Consider the following 19,259-nt stretch of genomic DNA (forward strand, 5'->3'; position numbering starts at 1 on the left):
TTTTTTAGCTTGTAGAGCATGACTGTGCTGGGGATCAAAGCACTACTAGAGGCAAGCACAGGAAGGTTTCCTTCTCATCCCTGCTTACACTCTAAAGGTAGTGGAACTTGGCGGGGGTTGGGAGGGGATAGAGCCTGAAAATGAGGTAGACTAACATCTGCAACAGCCAAATTGATTCAGAACATCAGGCAGTTTATACCCTGAGGGTTAAGAAGAGTCATGTGGGGCTGGAGAGATGGCTCAGAGGTTAAGAGCATTGCCTGCTCTTCCAAAGGTCCTGAGTTCAATTCCCAGCAACCACATGGTGGTTCGCAACCATCCGTAATGAGGTCTGGTGCCCTCTCCTGGCCTGCAGGTATACACACAGACAGAATATTGGATACATAATAAATAAATAAATATTTTTAAAAAAAGATGTGTAAAGTCTACAATCATAATAAGCACACATGACAAACACATGCTTTTTCATAGAGGCATGTATACAAACTATAATAGCCAGGTGTAACGAATTGTCTAAAGTCACTCCTATCTGCTACACTTGGGAGGTGCACAAAAGCTCATTCCAAGAACAATTCTGTGATTTTAAAGAAATGGAGGTCACAAGATTGTTTTCTTGGCGTTTTCTCACAAGCACTCAGAATTCCCCTTATATGACTCCATTCTGAGACTGTGTTCCAGCACACCTAGCCTCTTTTTGGTCATTAGTGTCATTGTTTCTGTTTATCTTTGTAAAGACAGGCAGAGATGTAGTGATGTTTCATTTGTATTTTAATAAATAAAGCTTGCCTGAAGACCAGAACACAAAACAGCCACACTAGTCAGCCATACAGGCCTGGCGGTGGTATACATCTTTAATCCCAGCAGCCACACTAGTGAGCCATGAGACTGAGTGGTGGTGCACGGATTTAATCCTAGCACTAAAGAGGAATATAAGGTGGGGTGAGACAGGAACTCGCTCTTTTAGTCTGAAGATTACATAGAAGTAAGAGCTCTCTAGTGGCTTGGATGCTTTGCTTCTCTAATCTTCAGGTATCTATCTCTGGGTTTTTATTATTCATGCTACAATTGGCGCCCAACAATTGGGGTACAAATTCATGAAAAAGCCATTTACCTGTGGCTTTTAAACTACCGGCACAGGCTGTAGCTGCACATGGGGCTCCAGCACCACCTGGTTAGGCTCTCTTTTCTTTTTCCCCAAACCTCTGAGTGAGTTTGGGATTTTCCTGTTGTAGCCTCTCTGAAACAGTCTCCAGTTGCCACCCAAACTCCAGAAGCACCTGGGCTCCAAACACCATAGGAGTCACCTGCCTTAGGCTGACTGGTTCTGGTTTCAGGCAGCCAACTGCCCCCCCCTCCAATACATACAATCACCAATCACGTGCTTTTTCAGAACAATCATCTGTGATTTTTTTTTCAGACGACTCTCTCTCTTCACCATAGGTTGTGGGCTCTCCCTGAACCCCCTTCTTGGATTGCTGTCAAACTAGGTAGCTGCCTTGAAGTCCATTCAGGCATTTACTGTTCTTAGCAGCAGCAATAAACTTCATATCTTCATCAACATCGCCGGTAGATTTGGTAAGACAATTGGGGATTGTTAAAGGAAGGAATTAGTTAAAAGAGGGAGATTTACACCCCCCCCCACATTAAAAAATGGGAAGAACTATTACAATGGAGGGATTTGGGTCTTTGTATATATGATAGTTTGAAAATGGAATGATTAAATGAGAGGATCTCTAATTTAAATGGAGTTTATGTAATATCAATTGTAAACATTATCAGCTTTATCATTTTTGTCTTTTTTTTAAGATTTATTTATTTATTGTGCATACAACGTTCCTCTCACATATGCTTGCATGCCAGAAGAGGGCACCAGATCTCATTACAGATGGTTGTGAGCCATGTGGTTGCTGGGAATTGAACTCAGGACCTCTGGAAGAGCAGTCAGTGTCCTTAACCTCTGAGCCATCTCTCCAGCCCTATCATTTTTATCTTATCACTAAAAAAGTTGGTTAATCTGAGTGCTAAAATATAGGTGTGGAGGAATTTAATGGAGAACAAATTTCAGCATTGCACTATAAGAACAGAGAGGAACAGCCTAAGAATTTCAACCAACCAACCTTAATATATCCAGTAACCTTACAGGAGTTGCCAAATGACAGAAACTCTGTTAGAACTAACTGGACTCCTGTACCAATGTTAAGGAGATTCAAGGAAGTCATAGCCTCATATGGCATGCATTTATGGTCTGTGAAGCAAATGTTAGATTCATGATCAGTTTGTAATAGAATTATCCCTAAAGACTGGATAGAATTGGTTAAAGGTGTTTTAGAGCCTGGCCCTCTGTCCTTCAGGCAAGCTTTATTTATTAAAACACAAATAATATACCGCTATACTGCTTACTTCTTCAAACTCCCAATTTCATTGTTGAATTTCTCATTTATGTTGCTGACTGCTGGCTTCTTGAGCTTCCTTAATCCCCAGGGAAAGATAAGTGCACATTCTGCCCCACAATGCAGGACAATCAGACGTGATAGGGAGTCAAGCAGGAACTCGCAAGCAAGTTTATTGCTGTGAGCATCAGCTTATATAACTTAAGTGACATGGTGTGATGTAGGGGTACCTCCATTCAATGAGAGGCAGCCAAACCCTCCCTCTGGCTGGAGGGGCATCTACCTAATTTTTCCTGTCTCATCCTCACTCAAACTTGAGCCAGGCTTTTCTCTGTCCTATAGGCCTTGAGGTACAGGCCCTGTGCTAATTTTGACCCAACAGCTGACTTTTTTGTCCAGTTCTGAATTAACTTCATTTATCCCCCTTATGGTAACTATCATTTTAAATACTGTTCTTGAATCATTTGTCTAGCAATTTAAAATCTCTGTATCTTTGGTCTTAGTTGTTGAAGAGTTCTCACCATTTGGAGGAGTCATGTTGCCTTGGTTTGTCATGTTTCTCATGTTTGTAAGCTACAGTTCACATCCTGGGAGGTAGGCAGCTCTCTCTTCCGGTTTCACTTGGGAGTCTTCCTCATTAGCAGCTTTCTCTTGAGGCTCGGTTGTCAGGAGCACTGAGAGAAAACTAAGAGCAACGCTACCAAACCAAAACAGATAGAGGGCCGGGTGGCGGTGGCGCACGCCTTTAATCCCAGCACTCGGGAGGCAGAGGCAGGTGGATCTCTGTGAGTTCGAGACCAGCCTGGTCTATAAGAGCTAGTTCCAGGACAGGCTCCAAAGCCACAGAGAAACCCTGTCTCGAAAAACAAAAAAAAAACAAAAAAACAAAAAAAAAAAAACAGATAGAGGAATACAACCAAACTCAACCAAAGACAAATATACCAATAACCACAGAAATGAAAACGTCAAAAATAACATCAAGTGAAAGAGTAAAATAATAATAAAGAAGAAATGTGACATGGGAAACAAAGCCAGATATTAAAAATAATGTAAGGAAAAGATCAGGAGAAAATCAATTATACAATAAAGGAAAATATATTAGATAAATGTAAGATTAATAAAACAAAGGCTTTTTAAGCACAAAGAATAAAAATATGACAACAGACTAAAAAAAAAACACTAAAAAGCTGACAAGAACGGGAGAGGCTTTTTCTGCATTCTCTAATACTAGAATCTGCAAGGTGGAAGAGGATGTTGAGTTGTAGCTGAGTGTCATTCAGCCTGGTGCTGTGAACGGGTCATGGGTCAGACCAGCCAAAGGTCATTGTGCAAGTCTGTGCTCAAGTTACACATTTCCCTTTATGTTCCAGGAGCCAATGGTGGCCACATTTACCTGTGGCTGGCAGGATCTCACTTACTTGACTATCTTGTTTTTGCTGGAGAATGTTAAGATGTGGAAGACCAGACAAGCAGGGAACAAGTAATGTTAAAGACACAGGGTTGTTCCTTTAAAGAAGGAATGTATAACCTGTTACCCTCTCAGAAGGCTGGAAATGAATGTAGGCAATAGCCTGGTGACCTTTGCGATATCTATGTGGATCCAAGATTAAACTGGATCCTCCCCCAGACCCTTGTTGTGAACTTATCCATCTACAGAACCTTTCTGTATGGAAGGGGTCACATATAATCAACCTAGAAAACCATCTTTATGGAAGACACCATATGCACTTTACAAAGAGTTTCAAAATAGTTGTGCCTTAAGCTTTATTTGTGCACACGGAATTCTGTTAATTATCAACAGGAACATTTTCACCAGATTGCGCTGTGTTTAAATACACCTAAATAAAACTACTTGGGATCAGACTCCCAAAGTTTGAATCAGTAGCAGTTACTCAGTCATGTTGAACCAAGTTACTTTCTTGCCTTTTACAGATAGGTATTCTGCTGGCTGTGGTGGCTGCGGAGACCCCCAGACCACTAGATATGCCTGAGAAGGGGGCAACTGACAAGCTGTGGAAATCGAGACACCTAACTGACCTGGATTCAAAGTTTTCAGTCCTCACTGCAGCAGTCCACCTGTGGCGAGAAGACAGTTCTAAAGGCTCGGCTGCTCTTACCCTCAGCAGCTTAATGTTAAACACACCTTCAGCTCACATCCCACTTCCTGCTTCTGACAGGTCAGGGCATAACCCATCTTTTTTGTTTTTTTTTTTTTTTTTTTTTTTTTAGGAAAGGGTTTCTCTGTGTAGCCCTGGCCATCCTAGAACTCATTCTCTATATCTATCCACCTGCCTCTGCCTACCACTGCCCAGCTTAGGTGTAATTCATCTTAAGTCAAGACTCAATTGGAAAACTCTAGTGTTTGGATCAAGTGTCTGTTTCTATTACCTATTATTACTACCTTTTAGCATTTGGTTTTTATTTCAGTGGTGTTTTTATTGAGTCAAATTGTAGATGTGAAGCTGTAGAAGCTGTCCTTCCATTGAAAGGGCGGGCAAGTCATCCTTGCGCAGCTATGGCTGGTGACTTAAAGCACCACAGGCTCATAAAATCTGCTCACCTTCACCGCCCTGAGGGTCTCACCTAGAGTCCCTGGGGCTTCTCTGTGGCAGGCACTTAGGAACTGGTTTGTCACCTGCTTCAGGCTGCCTCTTTAGCTTTTATGGACCTCTGCTTCAGAGCGGTCCAAGACTATGGTAGCCCACATGTGACTCAGTTTCCATCTGGAGTCCATTTTGTCTTAACAGTCATGAGTTCAAGCCTGTCTGCTCTGCTTGCTCTAGTATACTTGAGGGCTGTGAGAAAGTTCTGATTACGCCCATGGAAAAGAGTATTTTGCCCATGAGAGAGAACACATTATCTATTAAGGCACAGGCTGTTGAATGCCAGCCAAAATCCAAACTGTTTGCTGCTAGCAGGACCCAAGGGATAGATGAAGCTACTTGTTTCTTTCTCTCGAGGACAGTGCAGGGAGGTGATTAACTGATTGTGCTGTTCTTCGATTTGCTTTTTGCCTATAATTAGTATATATGCTGGCCAAGAAATAGACTTGGGGCTGGTTGGTATTACCAACAGACTTCCTGAATCCATCCTGTGTTTTCTGTCTCAATTTTTTCAATCTGCCATTTCCTCAATCCTTGCGCCCTCCTCCAGGTACCAGAGCTGACTTTGTTGGAGCAGGCTCTGACATAAGAGGAAGCAGCACCTGTCTCCTTAGGGGAAGGTACACACAGAAGATGTGGCCCACACTAAGATTCTCTCTTCTCTAAGACCTTTGTCTCTGGAGTTTGAGGTTATTCCACAGCTCTCAAGTACCATTGGTTTCATGGCTCAGGGCCCTCTTGCCAACTCTGGCATCATCTTCTGTTTGGTCTCATATACAGGGCACCAGTAAATGTTCCAACAGGAAGAAAAGTTAGAAATTATAGGATTTGCTTCCTTTCCTAGTTTTTTCACATCCAGCAGCCTCAGCTGCCCCTGGCTGTTTTCAGAAAGTTTCACTCTTATTGCAGGTGTACAGAACATGCCCAGCTTGGTGTGCACCATGGCATCATCTGTGTGGACATCGAAGATCTGAGGAAAACTTTGGGAGTTCTTGGAACAAACTCAGGTTGTCTGGTTTAGTGGCAAGTACTTTTCTTTACCCATTAAACCATATCACCAGCCCCGAAAGATCATTTTAATTATATGTAAGTTTTGTGATGAGAGCTGGTCACCAGCTGCTATGCTGTGATCAGAAGTGAAAGGGAAAAGAATATCAGCTTCAAATGAAGTCCAGTGTTGTTAGAGAACTGGTAGACATGTTGACCAAAGTGAGGGTTTTGTTGAGGCTTTTATAAAAGGCTTGTTACTTACTGTGCTAGTTTTATGTTAACTTGACAAAAAGTAGAGTTATCTGGAAAGAAGGAAACCCAATTAAGAAAATGCCTCTATGAAAATCAGGCTGTAAAAGCAGGGTGGCACATGCCTTTAATCCCAGCACTTAGGAGACAGAAACAGGTGGATCTCTGTGAGTGCAAAGCCAGCCTGGTCTATAGACCAAGTTCCAGGACAGCCAGGGCCACAGAGTCCCTGTCTCAAAAATAACAAAATAAAACAGAAACAAAAAACAAGTTGTAAGGTATTTTCTAATTAGTGATTGATAAGGAAGGGCCAAGCCAATTTTGGGTGGTGCCATCCCTGAGCTGGTGATCCTGGGTTCTGTAAGAAAACATGCTAAGCAAGCCATAGGGAGCAAGCCAGTAAGCAGTGTGTGTGCATACACACAACACAGTCTCTGCAACACCTCTTGTTTCCAGGTTCATATCCTCTTTGGGTTCCTGTCCTGGCTTCCTTCAGTGTGCAAGTGTAAATCAAATAAACCCTTTCCTCCCCAGTTTGCTTTGGTCATGATGTTTGTTTTTTTTTTTTTTTTTTTGGTTTTTCGAGACAGGGTTTCTCTGTGGCTTTGGAGCCTGTCCTGGAACTAGCTCTGTAGACCAGGCTGGTCTCGAACTCACAGAGATCCGCCTGCCTCTGCCTCCCAAGTGCTGGGATTAAAGGCGTGCGCCACCATCGCCCGTTTTATCAGAGCAACAGTAACCCTAACTAGAACACTTACTCCAGCTAGACAGGAAGAATCCAGGAACAACCTGCTCCAAATGTCATCTGGGAACATGAAAATAAACTCAGAAGGTAAATCAAGGCAGGATGGTGGAGAACACACACACATTCTAGTGATACCTACCATCTACCAACTGAATACCTATCTATATAAGTGCCAAACTATACTGGTAACCAGCACTGGGGCTCTTACTTGTTCTCTTGCAGGGTTATCAGCAACTGAGGATAGGGATAGCTCAGCAGTGTCCTTAGTACTAAGGGTGCCAGGAATCAAAACATATCCGTCACCTGTCAGTGTATATTCGGAGAAAGGTGCTTTCAGTGTCAGGAAGTCATACTTATGCTGAGACATGCATGTTTTTCTGCAATCTTTATATCCTGTGATGTAGGAATTATGGTAGTGTGATGCTGAAAATTTAAAAACACGAATAAAATAGCAGGTGAGGTTAGGCACCAATACAACTCTAAATGAACCTTTGTGAGCATCTCCAACGTATGTGCCTCTGGTTGACATCACAAGTATCCCATCCTGTCACTGAAGTACGACAGAAGCTCTTATACAATATGTAAACAAAAAATGTGCCTGTGATCTAAAAAAGTTTCACATACAAAAGCATAAAGACCACTAGAGATGGCTGTGGTCTGGCATCCTTGCTCAAGCTTACAGGCTTTTTGCCAGATCTGGATCCTCCAGGTGAGTCAGTGCTATGACAGAATTAGCTCAGCTCCTGGGGGAAGAAGGGCTCTTAGTCACTGTTGACTGAGAAAACTAAACATAACCCTACAAGTTTCTTGGACTGACTTAGTCTGTTTTTGTTTCGATTTGAATGGGGTCTAATTCTACAGCCCAGACAGGCCTCAAGCTGGAGATATCCCTTCCTCCATCTCCCAAGTGCTGCGACCGACATATACCACCACATCTAGAAGGGCTGACTTGTTTTGGATGGGGAAAAAAAAATCTATGAAGTATCTCCCAAATCTAATTATATTATCATTCAAATATATAATTCTAAGAAAAACAGGTTCAGTTGTCTAACATGTACCAAACTCTTGGCTTTGTTCTTAGCACTGCATAAAACCAAGCATTGGTAACATATACTTGTCCACTCAGTACCTGGGAGGCAGAAGCAGAAGAATCAGAAGTTTAAACTCATTCTCATCCTTGACTACATAGGAGGTCATCCTGGGCTACATACATGAGATCCTGCCTTGAAAAGAAAAAAAATGAAAGCAAAGGAAAGAAAAACAACAGAATGGCAACTGCCGCGGACAGTTCAGCAACATCTGCTGAACTATTATTTCCTTGCTCCTACCTCCAACTAGACTTCCTATGCCAGAAGTGTTGGCCACAGTGCAGTGGGTGGACCAGAGGACTCATATTCCAGGTCAAGAGGTCTGGAAACAGGTTGGTGAACAGAAGATAAATGCACAGACATCAGGTAAGAGGGGATATGGAGAGGTGACAGCTGAGTTCTAATCATCGTTACCTTCATCAAAAATGGGAATGCTGCCCCTACTCCCCAGTCTCCTATTTGTGACTACGATGACATTTCAAACACTGTTCAAATGAACTTTATATATATCAACCCATAAAAGCATGCCTGTTTTATTATCCTAAAAATAAAAAGCCAGCGTCAATCAGCAGTAGAAAATCGCAAATAAAAAGTTTAATTTCAGAATCCAACTTCATCATTTATAAATACACTAAATCATAGTTCACACAAATTTAGACTGAGCCTACATACAGTATTTCAACAAAAGAACAGCTTTTTCTAAAAGGTCAGAGGCAAATGAGTGATTTGTCTCACCCATAATATTTAATTGATTTGAATGAGAAAATGAATTATTTTCTTTAGACATTAAAGCAAAAACTTTGGAGTCTGACATTTGATAATTTCATTTTGATATCCTTGGGATTTTATAATAATACCCCGGTGATAGTTGAATCTTCCCTATCATAGGAAAAAAATCTAAATGCCTAAGGCTTTTCTGATGACTGCAATAAACAAGCGCTTTCCCTGTTAACAAGCTATCTCCTCAAAGTAGAATCTGAGCTATAGTCTGAGCAAACGGAGGGGGTGGGGTTGTCAGTGCATACTTCTTATGAGATAGCTTTATTGTGTAGAGACGCAAAATAAATCAGAGGCATGGAGATTTGATCAACAGGCCATCTGCTGTAAACGTGTCCTATCATGCACTGGTGAGACCCTTAGCATGACTTTAAAACGTGGATCCAATTTCCAGGAGTTCATGATAAGTGGGGTATCTCTGAGTTAACTGACCATGTATGTAAAACCTGAATGCAAACGCCTGACATGGAAAAGTTCTCGTGACCAAACAACCACGTAACTGATACTCCATGATATGCCTAAGTTCAGTTTTGTTTTCAAATGCCTGGTTTCTGTTACAGTAAACAGTTTCCAGAATATTCTCTCCTCGACATACTTTGGAGCCGGTGGTTAAGAACTATTCAGTCAGGATGGCTTAACCTCCACCTCCTATTTACAGGTTTCATCTGACAGCCACAAAAGCTGTTTTGTTGCAGTTAAAATAATATTTAGTTAAAATACAGCACCTGATTTGTGGGTTTTATACAACTGAATAAAAACCCTACACAATAAAATTGTTTATATCTTCCCTTCATTCTAGCAAAACAAATTACTATCCCCTAAAAAAAGCCAACAAAAAGAACCCCTTTATAGTTATGGATTAAACCTGATCATCCTATTTCATAATTGCCAAGACTGTTTCTAGTGGGCTTCTGAAAACGCACCTCGACACCTGGCCTGAAGGAGGAGTAAGGCACATGTGGATATTATGGTGAGAACTGGCAGGCAGCCCCAGATACCTGGTCTGGTGTCCCTACATGGCCCTGGCAGGCGAGTCAGCCCTGGCGCCATAGCTAGCACTCTGAAGCGTATTTCCAGCCTGGTGGCTCCATCATGAGTTCAATACTGAAAGCATATCAAGGGGAGATTCACTTTTAAAAAGATGAGCTTTTCAAAATGCTCCATTGTGAGCCTGGGTTGTCCAAAGCTGCCAGCCTCCATAGGTGTGCTGAAGAGCTTTTCTGAGGGGACTGTACTTGGGGGGCAGCCCAGAAATCGGACTGCTAAGGTAGACAGCCCAGGCCAGGATGACCGCTTCAGGTTCCAGTAGGTAAGTGGGTCACAGCTGTGTTCCAGCACCTCTTCCTCCAAATACGCAAGCACCATGTCTTCGGGTAGCTTCTCTCTCTTATCTCTCTTTATTGGTGCAACAAGTGACCACAGGCTCTCCCCTGTGCCAGTGTCTTTAAGTGGGGACCCTGAGTCACAGCCACTGGAAGTGGCCGTGTCCTCTGAGGTAGAATTCAATATTTCTAGCTCCCTGATTAAGTCTTGCCTGTACTGTTCCGCCTCTTCCTCTGTGAACAGAGAAGCTTTGTAGCGAGGGTCCAGCAGTGTGGCAAAGATGTACCTGGGGTCATGGAGGGTGGCAGACAGGCGGCTTGCCATGGCTTCCTTGAGGGACTTGAGCATGGTGTCAATGCCCATTGTCTCCCCAAAGAGCATCTCGACTTTCCTGCTGAGGATGTGGATCATGGGGATGACCTGGCTCAGGGTAGACATGTGGGCGCTCATCTCTCGGCTTGCAGCATCAAACGGTCTCAGCACATGGCACACAGACTGCATAACCTCCCACTGGTCACAGCTGATCAATTCTCTGAAGTTACACTCAATGGACACCTCATTAACTGCCCTCTTCTGCTCAATTAGCCGTTCAAGCATGTGGAATGACGTGCTCCACTTGGATGGTACATCCTGGATCAGCTGATGCTGCGGTAGCTCATACTCCTTCTGGAGCTCTGCTAGCTTCTCTCTTGCCCTGGGCGACCGATGGACTCGCTCACACAGCTTTCGGGCAATGCTCAGTAAGTTCTGCACCATCCTCTGGCTCTTGATAGCTTCACTCACAATCAGATTCACTGTGTGGCTGAAGCACTGCACGCTTGAGTGTTCGCCCTCATTCAGCATCTTCCCTATGCTCGGATTGTCAGTGACAGTGATGCCAATCTGAAGGCCGATGGAGGTCACCCAGGCTTCCCACCAACACTCCAGCTGCTTCTGAATGCTATTTCCACTGTAGTCACAGTCAATCTGTGACACATCTAAGAGTGCTGAGCAGTGGTGGTCCTCACAATGTGGTCGGACAGCAGATGCGAAGGTGACCCAGTGAGCTGTAAGGGTCAGGTACTCACGAGTCTGGCTACTCATCCATATTCCGGAGGTGAAGTGGACCACACCACTCTCAGCTTCCTTCAGATGTGACATAATTATCTGCTTCACATTGTCATACATACCTGGGATAGCTGTTCTAGAGAAGTAGGAAGGGGAGGGTAAGGAGTATTGAGGTTTCAAGTATTCAAGCAGCCTGTTAAAGCCAATGTTGTCTACAAGGGAGTATGGCTGAAGGTCAAGTGCAATCATTTCAGCTATGAGACTTGTGATTTTTTTGGCAACTGGGTGAGAGTCATAGAGCTTCTCAGTTGAGTCACGGAAAGAGGAAGTCCCTGAAAGCTCCAAGCCCAGAGGCCTCCGGATGCCTGAAGAACGGGGCAGAGTGGCCTCTGAGACATCATTCTTGAGTACATGGCCATGGAATCGCTGCAGATGTCTCAAGAGGCAGCTGGTGCCCAGGTTGGTGGGCTTCTTGCCCCTGCTGATGGTCCGGCCACAGTGCAGGCACACCACCTTGGTTGAATCTGCAGAGCAAATAGAAAAGTGGTTCCAGAGCTTTGAGGTCTTCTTGCTGTTGGTAGGAAACACACCTTGATGGTTTTTTCTGACCACTGCTGGCAAGTCGGTTAATTTGGAGGAGCTTTCTGCAGAGGCCAAAGTGGCATATGGAGAGTTTGCCAAACTTGCACCCAGAAACTCCTTCTGGGTCCCAACAACCTCAGGGTGGCGTCTGTACAGATGTCGCATCAAACAACTCGTGCCTACGTCCCCCTTCTTCCCCCGACTAATAACACAGCTGCAGTACCGGCACACTGCTTTGAGACTGTCCATGGGGGCCAGGGAAAAGTGATGCCAGACTTCTGACTTCAGTCTTCTCATGACCTTCTTATTTTGCTGGAAGACAGTACCTGATTCAAACCTTGGACTTACTGCATCTGTTGGCTGCTTCTCTGGAGAAGATACTACAGAGGCCTCCCCCAAGTCATCAGAGGATGACAACATGGACACATCTTCCCGGGGCACACCCCCAGGATTGGGGTGTGATGACAGGTCTTCAGGCAGCCTGTCTGGGGAAGAGGAGGCAGAAGGGCACTCTTTAACTTGTTTTCCCGGAGACAACGATGCAGAGTTTAGATCCCCCTCTGGGGGCAGCAGGGCAGGCAGCAGGGTAGGAGGCATAGGGTACAATGGTGGGATGCCTGTGCTGCCCCCATTCTCCTGGAGTACAATGGATCGATGTGCTCGCCACATGTGCCTGATGAGGCAGCTTGTGCCCAGGTCCTTCCCGTTCTTCCCCCTGCTGAACTCATTCATACAGTGGACACAGACGGCCTTGGAGCTATCAAGGGGTGACAGGTAGAAGTGCTTCCAGACGGCTGACCTCCTCCTGGACCCAGATGTGCTTTTGGGAAGGGGAAGGTTTCTCTCGGCCATGCTTTCTGAAGTGTCATCGTAATGGAGCATGGAGAGGTTGGGGGATGAGCCCACTAAGGCCTCTTCTCTGCTATACTTCTCAGTGATGGACACATCAGAGGACACTTCCTCAGAAGGGACCACAGTCACAGACTCTTCCATTATTTGGTCAGGGGATGGAATTTTGGGAGCCATTTTCTGGACAAGTTTGACAGGTGAGAGCACAGTGCTGAGCTCTCCCACATCTGCAGGCTGTGGTGGAAGCAGAAGAGAGGGAGAGGGAAAGGAGGACCCTGCTGAGAGACTTCCATTTTCTTGAATGAGCTTGGTGGGATGTGCCCGCCTCACATGTCTCATGAGGCAACTTGTACTCAAGTCTTTTTCATTTTTGCCCCTACTGAACTCTTTCATGCAGTATGTGCATATTGCTTTAGTACTATCTCGAGGAGAGATAAAGAAATGCTTCCAAGCTGGAGACTTCTTCCTGGAGCTTATGTGTCGGCTAGAAAGAAGACTCTGGGTCACGGCTTCCATGGCAACATTGTACAGTGTGCTACTATACTGGGAGAAGAGGGAGCCATAGTCATCCTCACTCCCAGCAGGTAAGTATTTCCCAGGAGGCTGACAGGCACAGCTTGTTGCCCTGATTTCTGCCTGCTCGTCGCCACTGTCTGTCTGTCTCATATCCTCTGGCTCACTTTTAAAGTCCACTCTTTCCAAACTGTGACAAGGAGTTTGATTATCATCTTCTTCTTCTATTTTGAAATTTACTTTGTCAGAAACAAAATCACTGTCCCCCTTGGGACAAGTTTCCTGCTTATCCTCCATGACCAACCATAATTATCCTGGCTGCTTCATCATTCTGATGTCTTAGGTGAATAGAAACTGGTTATGATACCCACTTGTGACTCCCAAAGTAGATTTTATTCACTTTTTCATAATCCCATCTTCTAGGATGTTGCTATGGCTGACCATCCATGTCACCGGAAAGCAGAGCATGTGGCTTTCACTGTGACAAGCACACTGTCACAGGCCGTGGAGTGCAGTTCTCCAGGAGCGCTGCAGACAAGTACTTCTTGGTGAGTACACCAACACATGCAGCACAGGCTTGTTTCTCTTCTCCAAGACAGGAGCCCCACCATCTTGAGGGCACACACACAGTCCTTTTGCATATCCTGTAATAGATGACATCAAATTAAGCACAGAACTGAACTGTATATGTGTGTGTGTGTGTGTGTGTGTGTATATATATATAAATATAAAATCTATATTGTCACAGGAATCAGCCTAACTGATAAAGAAAATTTCCATGATTGAAAGTTAGAGTCAAAAACCTTGCTAGTGGGCTGGAGAGATGGCTCAGAGGTTAAGAGCATTGCCTGCTCTTTCAAAGGTCCTGAGTTCAATTCCCAGCAACCACATTGTGGCTCACAACCATCTGTAATGAGGTCTGGTGCCCTCTTCTGGCCTGCAGGCATACACACAGACAGAATATTGTATACATAATAAATAAATAATTTTTAAAAACCTTGCTAGTGACATTTTTCAATCCATTCATATAATAGAAATCCCCTAACATTGCAAAATTAGCAAAAACACACAAATTCAAATCCAAATGTCCTACCAGTAAAGGAGTAGGATATGACAGCCTTATTTATTTATTTAGAGGTATCATGTAGACCTGGCTGGTCTGAAACTCAATATATACACTAGGCAGGTCTCGAACTCCTAGAGAATCACCTGCCTCTGCTTCCTGAGTGCTGGGATTAAAAGTGCATACCACCAGGACCAGCATAAATTTATTAATGCTGGGTGTGGTGGTAGATGCCTTTATTCCCAGCATTAAGGAGGGGACAGGAGGCATTCTGTGAATGTGAGGCCTGCCTGCTCTACACACACACACCCTCAACACTAAATAAATAAACGTAAAAAATGTTGCAAAAGCTAATATTGGCACATGGCAGCACTGTAACAGGGCCCCATTCCTTGGCACAATTGCCTCCATGATGGAAATACCATTCAGACTGTAAAACTCAAAGACCTAATCCATCAAAGTCCATAGTTCTGGGAAAGACTCTAGATGTATTAACTTTGCTTTTTGGCTTCTGTAATTCTGATTCTGGCTAACTGTTTTTGTTAACTGAGGTATGTCAACCTAAGACATGGATTTTGTGCTTAGAAACTCACCCTGAGGAAGACTTTGGGCTACACAATGATTCTGAAAACCCAATGTAGTCCCTGGCTGGCCAGTAAAGACTTTCTATTGACTTAGACCCATGTTCCAACAGCCTTCTCTGGTGGCTACCCCACAACAGTACAAGTGGCAGGGCATCATCATAACAAACTTGCGTCAGGAGGCATGCTGGGCACACCAGCAGTCAGGAGTGAAAGGCTCTTGAGTACAGTGACTAAACAGCTAAGACCAATACTGAGCATCTCAGTGATGCCTCTGGATATGCAGTACTCCAACCTGTCAGGTAATTCCCTGGCTTTTCACCTCTTATTCAAATCAGGGCAGATGTAAGAGTAAGACTTCAATGACAACAAGTTTAAACCAAACTCACCAGGACAAAGTAAATAAAAACAATTAACTACACAAGTAACAATGTTTCTAAAAGAAGCCATTCCCCATAATAGATGCCACAAAGTTGACCAAAATAACTCAAAGGCTAAGGATATTACTCAATATAACATCCTCAGCAATACATTAAAAATTAAAACAAAGAATAAAATGTAAAAACAATCAGCATAACAATTAACTGCCAGGAAACATGAGGGGCTGGAGAGAGAGCTCAGTCTGTGGGTACTTGCCATGCAAACACGAGAACCCACACAGAAAAGCTGTGCATGGTATCCATGGTTGGTAAGGCCAAGAACCCTAAAGGTGAATTTACTACCACTTCTTCCCTAAATCAGTACAATTCCTAACTGCATTCTAAGTATTTATACCCACAGATTAAGCATAGCTCTCACCCCTCACCAAATAAGCTTGTTTTGCAGTAGACAGAGGCCATAATAGAAAGACAAAATTGGTCAAAATGCAGAGAATAACTGACCATGGGGTGCCTAACACCAATGGATACATCTATAAAACAACCCCTATACTGAAGGCTCAAGAAACATTATTGAAGGGGACAGAACAATTTTAAGAGCCATAGGAACAGGACTTCTGCTGTGAGACAGTGTCTTCTATATATAACAGGGAAGTTGTACCCACAAAATCTCAAATATTGTTGCATAAGTGAGACCTGAATGATTACAACACCAGTTGACATTACAACAAGGATAGAAAAAAAAATCTCACAAGCAAGACCTCATCCCTTGATAAAGGATTATGGGCAATTACTGACTGCTGAGAGAGGAAGAGTAAGTTTGCTCCAGGGACAAATCCCAAATAGACAACCCAATCCCAAATCCAATCTCTAAACCCATATGCATATGAGCAACACTAAATGAACTCAGCAGGTTGTGTTTATAAATTTCTGTGCACGTGCATGCATGCTTATGACAATAATAAAAAGCTCGGCATGAAGGTATGGCCTGTTATTCTTGTACCAGGGCATAGGGGGACAGAAAAGGGCGGACCCCTGGGGCTTGTTAGGCCAGACAGTCTATTCAACTCAGTAAGCTCCAACTTCAATGAGATTCTGTCTCAAACAAAAACCAATAACAAAATACCAAGGTGGATAGATCCTGGGAAAGGACATCTAGAGCTGACTCCTGGCTTCCACATGTGTGTTCCTCTCTCTCTCTCTCTCTCTCTATCTCTCTCTCTCTCTCTCTCTCTCTCTCTCGCGCGCGCGCGCGCGCGCGCACACACACACATTCACACACACACTCATATGCAGGAGTAGGGTAGAGGGGACAATGAGAAGCAAGTCATCATGAATCAAAGTTGACAAAAAAGGCAGTCCAGTTTAGAACAGGACTATATAGTGAGCCCTTGTACTGAAAGAGAAACAAAGTACAGCCAGGCGGTGGTGGCGCACACCTTTAATCCCAGCACTCGGAGGCAGAGGCAGGCGGATCTCTGTGAGTTCGAGGCCGGCTTGGTCTACAAGAGCTAGTTCCAGGACAGGCTCCAAAACTACAGAGAAACCCTGTCTTGAAAAAACAAACAAAAAAGAAAGAAACAAAGTAAAGTTCAGAACATAAATGTTCTCAACACATTCAAGGCCTGAAACAATTACATACAACTGTCCACAGAACAATATGTAGGTCTGCCAGGTGTTAGTGCATGCCTTTAATCCCAGCACTCAGGAGGCAGAGGCAGGCGAATCTCTGTGAGTTCAAGACCAGCCTGGTCTACAGAGCTAGTTCCAGGACAGGCTCCAAAGCCACAAAGAAACCCTGTTTCAAAAAACCAAAAAAAAAAAAAAAAAAAAAAAAAAAAAAAAAAACCACCAACAAAAACCAAAAAAACCACACAAACCAAACTAATATATTAATACACAAGCTAGGATGGATAGAAATTTAACAAATTCACTGCCAGATAGTACCTGTCTCACTTCTCTATTGCTGTGAAGAGACCCCGTGACCAAGTTAACTTATCAAAGGAGTCAGTTAATTGGGGGCCTGTGCTGGGGAGCATGGCACCAGGCAGGCATGGTACCAGAAAACTACCTGAAATCTTACATCTGTCCCACAAGAAAATAGAGAGCTCACTGGGAATGGCATGGACTTTTGAAACCTCAAAGCCCATTCTCAGTGACACACCCACTCCAACAAGGTCAACACCTCCTAATCTTTCCCAAATAGTTCTACTAACTGCAGACCAAGCATTCAAATATATGAGGCTATGGGGGACATTCTCATTTAAAGTACAATACTACCCAAGAGAAATGAAAATGTATGTTCAGACAAGACTTTAACATCAGTATTCTATCAGCGGGCAGAAGTGTGCTCCTGGGTAACAATAAGATCAAAGGTCCTCACAGTTCCAGTCAGAGGAAGAGGCTTCCAAGTAGGACAAAAGTGACACCATTCAAGGTTGCTTATCTCAAGCTAGTATCACTTGCTCACTTCAGGCCCAGCCCTGGGGCTCCCATCACCAACACCCACTTACAAAGCTGCACCTAGCATCCTAGTAGTTTTGGTTAGAGTGTGCTAGAAGATGATTTCGGCAAAAGCACCAGGATCAGTCAGGCAACTGTGGCAGTTTCCACTTAGGGAGGCCATGGTTAGATCAGGCTGGATTCTCACAGAAATTGACTGTATTTAACAGAGTGAGAACAATGATAATTTCCAGATGCAGAAAAGGCAGTTTACATAAGCCAGCATCCATTCATGCTGAAACGCCTCAGCAAATGAAAAAGAAAAGAGCTTCCACAACCTGCTAAGAGGAATTTAAAAACAATTCCAGTATCTTCCATGTTAACATAAACCTCAACATCCTCCTGAAATTAGGAATACCTCCAGGAGGTGGTTTGTACTCATCACTTTCAGTCAAGAGTCCTAAAGGCAGGACTCAGAAAAGCAAGGCAAAAATAAGAAATAGAAGGCAAACAATTATATTACAACAAAAACAAAAACTAAAAAAAAAAAAGAAAAAAAAGATTCACTATTGTTTGTCTCCCACCTTTGGTACAAGGAGAGGTTCTCTCTTTGTAAAACTACAGCTGACACCTGAGCCAACTGGGTCAGAACCATAATACAACTGTGGCTTCTGGAAAGACGTCTGCCTGTAGGTATCTATAGTACACCAGTAGCTGCCAATCAAAATAAGATACCCAAAGTCAGACGGAATATGGTGCACGCCTTTAATCCCAGCAGAAGCAGGTGGATCTCTGAGTTCAAGGCCAGCCTGGTCTACAGAGTGAGTTCCAGGACAGTCAGGACTACACAGAGAAACCCTGTCTTGAAAAAAACAAAATGAGATATCCAGATATGGGGCTATGTCTTTTTTCATTTTATTTTTCCATACTAGGTAGCATAGAATAGCCTCAGCCTCCTGAATGCTCAGAATACAGCTATGTGCTACTTACTACACATAGTTCTGAGTTGCTTAAGATTTTTTTCCAAGTGTATGTGTGTGTTAGCACGTATACACACACACACACACAGATATCAGATACATACGGCTGGAGTTATTAGGTGGCTGGTTGGCTGTGAGCTGCCTGCTGTAGGTGCTGGGAACAGAATGTTCTTACACCTCTCCAGCACTATGAGATGTTTTACAAACCAACATTAACATCTCTGAAAAGGAAATCTGCGTGAAGTCAAATTTAAATTTGATCAGGCCCCTAAATCCACCTACCAGTTTATAGAAAGCCAGAAGACAAAGGAAGAATAAAGCTCAGAAGGATACCTCCAGAAAAATCCAGCCTGAAGAAACACAAGGGCAGCCACCACAGGAGGCAGGCTAGGGTTATAATCCACATGAGAATGAGTTATTTAAAAAGACAGTCCAAACTTGACAAATCAGCCAAGGTACTCAATCAGCCATAAAATTATCTGAGTCTGTCTACATATCTATCTGGAAGTTACTGCCACAGCCATAGAACTCAGGCCAGGAGGTACCTTTACATCAAGGGCAAGCTATGAGTCTAGACCAAGCAGAAAATGACAGGATGTTACTTCCAGACTAAATGCCAGGTATAAATGTGCTCATCATACAGCAACCTACTGTGACACT

General features: G+C 43.6%; 1 protein-coding gene across 2 annotated transcripts in view; it reads right to left on the reverse strand.

The window, feature by feature from the left end:
- Positions 1–8,537: 8,537 nt before the first annotated feature.
- Positions 8,538–19,259, reverse strand: part of Zbed4 (zinc finger BED-type containing 4) — a 28,391-nt gene continuing 17,669 nt past the window's right edge. For both annotated transcript variants that reach the window (XM_041672574.1, XM_041672573.1), the window contains exon 2: positions 8,538–13,800. In XM_041672574.1, coding sequence (XP_041528508.1) covers positions 9,941–13,453 — 3,513 coding nt within the window. In that variant the 5' untranslated portion in view covers positions 13,454–13,800 and the 3' untranslated portion in view covers positions 8,538–9,940. The remainder of the gene's footprint in view (positions 13,801–19,259) is intronic.

Source organism: Microtus oregoni, unplaced genomic scaffold (assembly GCF_018167655.1).
Source record: "Microtus oregoni isolate MIOR12 unplaced genomic scaffold, Mior012 000022F_ref0000154, whole genome shotgun sequence".
In the NCBI taxonomy this organism is placed as follows: Eukaryota; Metazoa; Chordata; class Mammalia; order Rodentia; family Cricetidae; genus Microtus; species Microtus oregoni.